This window comes from Saccopteryx leptura, chromosome 5 (assembly GCF_036850995.1).
Source record: "Saccopteryx leptura isolate mSacLep1 chromosome 5, mSacLep1_pri_phased_curated, whole genome shotgun sequence".
NCBI lineage: Eukaryota > Metazoa > Chordata > Mammalia > Chiroptera > Emballonuridae > Saccopteryx > Saccopteryx leptura.
In genome coordinates, this window is record NC_089507.1 from 156,651,412 (window position 1) to 156,659,703 (window position 8,292).

General features: G+C 53.8%; 1 protein-coding gene across 1 annotated transcript; it reads left to right on the forward strand.

Moving 5' to 3' along the window:
• The first annotated feature begins 806 nt into the window (after positions 1 to 806).
• LOC136405944 (b(0,+)-type amino acid transporter 1-like) lies at positions 807 to 7,519 on the forward strand. Its single transcript, XM_066385640.1, has 6 exons — positions 807 to 1,559; positions 3,212 to 3,345; positions 3,529 to 3,658; positions 4,709 to 4,833; positions 6,635 to 6,722; positions 7,226 to 7,519. Exons 1-6 carry the CDS (start codon positions 807 to 809, stop codon positions 7,457 to 7,459), a joined length of 1,464 nt encoding a protein of 487 aa, XP_066241737.1. The 3' UTR covers positions 7,460 to 7,519.
• The last annotated feature ends 773 nt before the right edge of the window (positions 7,520 to 8,292 follow it).

The window sequence follows — 8,292 nt, forward strand, 5'->3', positions numbered from 1 at the left end:
TCAGCATTTCAGGTCAACACTTGATCCACTGTGCCACCACAGGTCAGGCAGTAAGGAAAGCTTGTTATGTGTCATACAAGCTATTTTGAACTATTCTAGCTATTTTGAACACGCTATGTTATTTAATCTTTTGTACAACCCTATCTGGTGGGTATTGTAATTGACAGATGAGACGAGTGAGGTTCAGAGACCTTGTCCCAGGTCACACATCTACGAAGGACTAGAGCTGGGACGTGAATGCAGACAGTCTACTCCAGACCCTGTATGCTTGCCCACACGCCCTTCTTGGTAGGGGAACAAGCTCTGTCCTGCAGTGTTTGGATCCTCTTCACTGATCATCTTGGTTCTTCTTTAGAGTAGGACTCATACAGCTTGAATGGAATCCTGAGAAAATGGGGATTTTAGTGCTTGGCTGATAAAATTGCTATAGAGATTCTTAGGCTCTGAATGTGCAATTGCTCAGCAATCATACCATTGGCACAGAACACTCATCCAGCTGTTATTCCACACATTTGCATGGAATTGGGCAACAGGGTTTTCTGCTAGAACCCCTCTTTCCTTGACCTTTCCTTGGCGGCACTGGCAAAGAGCTTCTGCAAATGCCTGTCCTGGGCTCTGGGTTGGACAGTGGCTGGCAGGTCAGTGAAGGCTCAGAGCCTTCCAAACGCCATGCCCTGGCGCTCTGGCCTCTGGTCAGGACTCCTCAGGCGCTGTAATCATTCACTTCCCTAGGAAGAGCACAGGACAGACAGGTGTCGGGGAATCTGCTTCCGCTCAGGTACACACGCGGCCGCTGCAGTCCGGAGATGCAGAGAAGTCAGGAGAGAGGTGGTGGCGAGGGGGTGGCCAGGCAGGAGCTGGGGGGCGAGGGGCTGACGCTGAGGAGGGAGGTGGGTCTGTGGAGTGCCGTGTCCCTCATCGCCGGCTGTATGATCGGCTCCGGCATCTTCATGTCACCACAGGGGGTCTTGGTCTACATGGGCAGCCCTGGGGCCAGTCTTGTAGTCTGGGCAGTCTGTGGCCTCCTGACCATTCTGGGGGCCCTGTGCTTTGCTGAGCTGGGGGTCCTGGTTCCCCAGTCTGGGGGGGAGTACGCTTACATCCTGCGCACCTTTGGCTCCTTGCCAGCCTTCCTGGTCATCTACACGTTTGTGCTGGCGGGCCGACCCGCTGCCATCGCTGCCGTCTCCCTGAGCTTTGCCGAGTACGCAGTGGCCCCCTTTTACCCAGGCTGCTCCTCACTGCCCCAGGCGGCACTCAAGGGTATGGCGGCCACTTGCATCCTGCTGCTGATGCTGGTCAACAGCTGGAGCTCGCGGGCGTCCACCATGCTGACAAACGTGTGCACGGTTGCCAAAGTGTTCTCCTTGCTGGTCATCGTGGGGGGTGGCGTGGTGGTGCTAGGCCAGGGCCGAGGCCGCACCGAAGCCCTTCTGTCTGCCTTCCACAATACAACGCAGAGAACTGGGTGCATCAGCATGGCTTTCTACCATGCCCTGTGGTCCTACGATGGCTGGAACTGTGTCAGCTATGTGATGGAGGAGCTCAAGAACCCACAGGTGAGTCCATGAGCATCAGCAGTTTGGTTATTGTGATCTGAGCTAACTAAAACCATGAAAAATTGGCTGAAAACAGGGGCTCCCTTTCTGTACTCATGGGACTTGAATGCCAACCACTGTCTACTGTGAATAGGTCATGGAATTATATAACTAGTAACTTCACAAATGAGCCGACAACTTCATAGTATCACCCCCAAGGTCTCATTTTGCTATCCTGCAAGGTAGGTGCTATCATCCTATTTTTCATGCAGGAAAACTAAGGTTTAGAAAGGACATGTGGCCTGACCTGTGGTGGTGCAGTGGATAAAGCATCAACCTGGAAACACTGAGGTTGCCGGTTCAAAACCCTGGCTTGCCTGGTCAAGGCACATATGGGAGTTGATGCTTCCTGCTCCTCCCCCTTCTCTCTCTCTCTCTCTCTCTCTCTCTCTCTCTTTCTCTCTCTCTCCCCCCCCTAAAATGAATAATTAAATAAATAAAATAAAATAAAAAGAAAAAAAAAAGAAAGGACATGTGGTTTTGAGGTCAAACTGCTAGCCAGAGGCCATGCTATTGACTCAGTTCCCTCTAGAACAGGTGTCCCCAAACTACGGCCCGCAGGCTGCAATGCGGCCCCCTGAGGCCATTTATCCAGCCCCCACTGCACTTCTGGAAGGGGCACCTCTTTCATTGGTGGTCAGTGAGAGGACCACTGTATTTGGCAGCCCTCCAATGGTCTGAGGGACAATGAACTGGCCCCCTGTGTAAAAAGTCTGGAGACCCCTGCCTAGAACATTGTAGTAGATACTTAATGCATACTTGCAAAGGTGGGGGCCACCACAGGGCATAGTAGTGTGGTTTGGGGAAGGGAAAGGGGCCAGCCCTGCATGGCTCACCCACCTACGAACCTGGGGCTGGTTAGTCCTTGCCCTGGTGGGGGATGGGTCTGCATGGACCCTTGGGAGGCATTTGGAATATTCGGAGTCTTCAGTCACTAAGATGTTAACTCCTTGCTATAAATATATTTGTTTGGATGGCTACTTGTTTTCTTGTTCCCCTGCAGGAGTTTTAGATTCTTTTTTTTTAAGTGAGAGAGACAGAAAGAAGGACAGATAGGGATAGATAGGCTGGAAGGGAGAGAGATAAGAAGCATCAATTTTTTGTTGTGGCACCTCAGTTGTTTATTGATTGCTTTCTCATACGTGCCTTGACTGGGGGGCTACAGCAGAGCTAGTGACCCCTTGCTCAAGCCAGCGACCTTGGGCTCAGGCCAGTGACCTTGGGCTTCAAACCAGTAACCTCTGGGCTCAATCCAGCGACCATGGGGTCATGTCTACTATCCCACGCTCAAGCCAGTGACCCTGCGCTCAAGCTGGTGAGCCTGTGCTCAAGCCAGCGACCTTGGGGTTTCAAACCTGGGTCCTCCACGTTCCAGTCTGATACTCTATCCACTGTACCACTGCCTGGTCAGGCAGGAGTTTTAGATTCTTATGAGAACTGCAATCTTTTTCTCTCTGCCCTCTCGGCTGGCTTAATGGCCATGAGACGGCTCTCAACTCTCAGCACAGAGTCCCTGGCACATGCCTGTAGCCAGGATGTGCTCAGTGCTGTGCCGAGGGGCCTGAGAAGGACCCCACCAGCTAACACAGGGCTCCTTCTCTCTGACTCCACAGCAGAACCTGGTATGGGCGCTGATGATTGCTATCCCGCTGGTCACAGGCCTGTACATCCTGGTCAACATCAGTTACCTGCTAGTGTTGTCACCCAACGAAATCCTTTCCTCTGACGCTATGGCTGTGACCTGGGGGTAAGTTATGTGACATGTCTGTAGGCCACTGGGCAGATGATCGACTGGGACAAGGAAGGATAATGCCTCTGGTGAATTTCACCTCGCTCTCATGTCTTGCTTGCTTGGTTTCCAGGTGGGGCCTTCTGGCAGTCTTCCAGGCTGCTGCTGGAGTTCCCTCCCTTGATCCCTCTGTTGTCCTAGGAACCAGGTTCTCGGGGCCTGGGCCTGGCTGGTGCCCTTGGCTGTCACACTATCGACCTTCGGCTCTGCCAACGCAGTGTTCTTCAGCGGAAGCCGTGTATGCTATGTGGCTGGGAGAGAGGGCCACATGGTGAATGAGGGGTCTGGGTCGGGGAGGGATGGGGGCTGCAGGCGGGGCACTGGGTAGGACTACAAGCTAAGCGTTCTCCTGTGGGAAGCCCAGCCTTAGCCCAAAGCAGGACCTCCCTCTAACATGCAGCCCTCTCCTGCATAGAGTGGGGCTTGAGGCTTCCAGGCATCTGCATGTGAACACCAGTCCCTTTGCTCCAGGTGTTGGGAGGTCACAGTGGGGATCACTGTGGACTTGTAGGCGATGGGGACCTTTGTGCACATCAGTGGTGTGGGGGCAGGGGGAGGAGTCACAGAAGCAGAGCCAATGTGTACCCTCTGGGCCACTACCCTGGGGCACTCCCTGTCACTCCGACAGCTTCTGCTGCAACAACGATGAATTACAGACAACCCTGACAGCTCAGGGGCTGACAACAGCAAAGGTTTCATGTTGCCATTGCCATGAGTTGATGGGTCAGCCATGGCTCTGCTTCGGGCTGGGCTTGTGTTTGGGTCTTCTCCTTCCAACTGTGAGTCCGGGGGCCATGTTTTGCCATAGCAGGGCTCAAGAGACCAAGCAAAAGCACACAAGCACATGTAGAGCCTCTGCTGGTCACTCCTCTCGTATTCATTGGCCAAGCTCAACATCAACAGATGGGAAAATACAATGAAGACTGAGTGTTTGCTGAGCAATAAAACAGTCCACCACAATAACCCACTGTCTCTCCCCATGCTCCAGCCACACCTGTCCTGCCCTCAACTCCATCCTCCTCTGTCTCTCCACCACCCCACCTCTGTCCTGCGGGCCTGTCCCGGGGGTGAGCCATAGAAAGTCAAACGACCTGGCCAGGCTTCTGCTTCAGCCCCCGTGCTCCAACCCCACAGCCTGAGCTATCTGGTCCTGGCTGGTCGGGAGGGACAGGCCCCTCAACCTGCACCCTGAGCCTGGTTACCCGAGGCCAGGCACAGACCTGCACTGGAAGCCACGGGGACTGGGGATGGTTAGGCTGGGCGTGCTGGCAGGGGAAGGTGGCGGCTTCCCGGGGGCGGCTGACCCGACTTCGCTCCCCAGCCCCAGCTCCTGTCCATGGTTCACGTGCATCGCCTCACACCAGCTCCGGCCCTGATGTTCACCGCAGTGGTGGCTCTGGTCCTGGTCATCCCGGGAGACTTCAGCACCATCGTGAACTTCCTGAGGCAAGTGAGACTGTCCTCCCAGGCTGAGTACCTCGTGGCCCCTATGTGGACACACTGATACGTGTGTGCAAATGCATATAAATATATACATGTGCACTTCTGGAAGTCATATATATATTCTTATATATCCTATGTATACATATATATGTATATGTACACGCACACACACTTCTGGAAGCCCAGGCTCAGGTGCCCTGCACATGCACACGCATTTCAGCCATTCTCCACCAGCTGTTCCTAAAATTAAATGTGGCTCCCTCCTCCCTTGCTCTGTTTACAAAAAATCCAGTGAGACCAATGTTTTACCAAGAGGCAGACAAGTTAAAGGCTTGAGTTTTCTTTGTCAATTTTTTCTTTCTTTCTTTCCTTTTTGTTTTTGTTCCTTATTCTGTCACTAAGATGACGTTAAAGGGTGTCCAGGCTTTACTCACACTACTGCAGCCCTTGGCTCTGGTGTGATTTTTCCTCTGGACTGTATTCTGGCCTCTGGCCCAACAGATCTCTAATTGAACTCAGGGCTGACCCACAGCCAAGCCAATCAGTGATTGCAGGAAAGTGGGGAGATGATCTGACCCCCTTTACCACCTGCCCGGGGCAGAGGTGACAGGCTACTGTGCTACCCAGTTGTAATTTTGCAGCCTTGTTCGAAGCAGGTTTAACGGGCAGATCCTTATACCAAGAGGCAAGCAGAACGGCTGGGTGCAGAGGGAGTTCTCAGAGTAATTCTTCAAGCATTATGTGTCTCTTCTTCTGTTGTCATAAGTGTAACGAACCTTCTGGAACAGGATATGCAGTGCTCTATGTGAACTTTCTTCAGAACATTAAGTAACAGACATGGTTTTTCTTATCTTTTTCCCATGAGAACGAATAAAATCATTCTGTGGAGAGAATAAAATCAAATCCGTAGCGACCGCTGGGGGTTCCCAGCCTGAGAGTGGGGAGCGTGACTGAGAATGTCCCAGCACAGAGCGGGGTGCTGTGACTCATCTCAGCTCTACTAAGACCCAATATCTCTTTTTATTTGTTTTTAGATTATTGATTTCAGAGAGAGAGGAAAGGAGCAGGAGGGAGAGAGAGAGAGAGAGAGAAGGTCGAAGAGAGAAACATCAGTTTATTGTTCCACTTATTTATGTACTCATTGGTTGATTCCTGTATGTGCCTTGGCAGGGAATTAAACCAGCAACACTGACACATCAGGACAATGCTCTAACCAACTGAGCTACCCAGCCAGGGCCAATATCTTTGGTCTTGACGGCCTCGAGAGATGGCCAGGTTGGGACCCTGCCTCCAAGGATAGATGGAGTTTTCATCAGGCCTACATTGGCCTCTCGGTGACCCACACTGGGAAAGCAAATGCCAGGGTTTGTCTGGGCGTTCAGTGCCCACCGTTCACCAACTTGAAGGCGGGGGGACTGTCTGTGAACTGGTCCCTGAGAACAGCACAGGCTTCCTTGAGAGTCTACCAGACTCTCTTTTACAGGAAAGACAGACGTTCCTTCGTCCCTTTGAAAGCTGTCCTTCTCTGGTCAGCCAGGAGCAGTCAGAGGTTTGATCAGGAGCTGCGTGGTGGCTGCGTGTGCGCCTGCAGGGAAAGGAGGTGGGAGAAGGGCCAATGCTCACCCTCCGGTGCATCCTTGACCTCAGTGCCCCAGCCTTGCCTTCTGTCCTTGTCGGCATGGATCAGGGACGCTGGAGGTGGCTGCAAGGCCGGGGACAAGCTTGTTCCTCTGCCCCAGGTCTGCACCTCGCACACCAGCCTGCGGCCGGGCCAGGCAGTGAGTGGCTCAAGCTTGCCTTTCAGCTTCCTCGCCTGGGTCACCTACGGCACTACCATCAGCTGTCTCCTGTACTTGCGGATGAAGAACACGGATCTTCCCCGCCCTTACAAGGTACACCTAGGGTAGACATTGGGCTTTTGCAACCCTAGGCTGTTGCATGAGGCAGGTCGTTGTCCTACAGCCTCTTTCAGGACCCAGAGAAAGAATGTTGGGGGGAGGGGTGCACTGTCATCGCTGGTATAGAATTTCTGTATTTCTTGGAGGGGGGGGAGTGAGGGACATCTGAATCACAAGGCCTGCTGGGGACTCATTTCTCCTCTGGAGAACCCCAAGGCAGAATAACAGGAGACAAATGCAGGAGGAGGCACGCACACAGCTGGATTCACAGAGCACAGAGAGGATCGGGCTGGTCCCAAAGCGTCTGCTCCCTGGAGGAACCCCTGTAGCCCAGTAGGTGGCTCCCATGGCCAGGCAAGGCATTGTGATCATGGCAGGGACAGGAGGAGGAGCTGGAGGCAGGCTGAAGCAACAGGTAGCCAGGCCACGGGGACAGAGCCACGACTGGCAGGCGGTGCCTGGCCCCTCTCGGTCACCCAGGTCTCTGCCCATTGCAGGTCCCCACCGCCATCCCTGCCCTCGTGCTCCTGGCTTCTCTCTACCTGGTGCTGGCCCCCATCATTGACCACCCCCAGACAGAGTTCCTCTACCTCTTCCTGTTTCTGCTCAGCGGGGTCCTGGTCTACATCCTGTTTGTCCACTTCCCGCGCCGACCCAAGTGTTTGCAGACAGCTACCCTGCATCTCCAGCTGCTCCTGGAAGTTGCTCCAACCACTAACAGTTTCAACTGAAGGGCTGAACAGCTGTGCTTTGCCCTCTGTGTGGCAGACAACTCCGTCCTCACATGGGGGCCTGGCCAGCTTCTCTGTAGGTTGACTCTGCATAATTCTAACAAGCTCCTAAAGTACCATGACACAGCTGTTGTGGAGTTGTGGGTCCCCACCCTGTGCCTTCCCTGAGAACAGCTCCTTCAACCAGGTAGATCTGATGGTCACACTGAATGTAAGAGCAAACAGCATCTTCCTAGCTAGCTTCCCATCAGAGGTGCTCAGATTAGCATATCGCCCATGCCAGTGATGTGGTCAAAGACAAAAAGGCAGAGAAACAAGATGGACAGACAAGAACGGGGTAGAAAGAGCCAGGTGGCAGAGAAGAGCACCTGGCCTCACTCACACTTCTCACTGGGCACAGGCGGGTCCCACAGGCCCTGGGTGTTGTGTAGGGCACAGAGGGGGCTGGGAAACCCTGAATTACTGCCTTTGTGTGGCGACCCTGCTGCAGGGGCCCGTCTCTGTCTGAGAGTCACTGATCCTGGCGCCACTCACGTCTGTTAATCATCTCAGCCCAGGGAATGGCCTCCTGAGTGTGAGCCTCAAACAGGGAGATTCCACCCTGTTTCTATGGGCAACCGGTTCCTTCTAAAGTCACCACCACCATGCTCCATCACTGGGGACGTCCTCCTGGCTGGCCTGTCCAGCTAGTATGATAGGACCTGACTCGGTGGTCCAGGGAGAATGTGTGGGGTCACGTGAGGGCCATTCGGCTCAGATAATGGGGGTCCCCAAGTGAGGCATTCAGCAGCTTCGGAGAGGGGAGCGGTGCTCTGGACGGTGAGTCCGGCTCC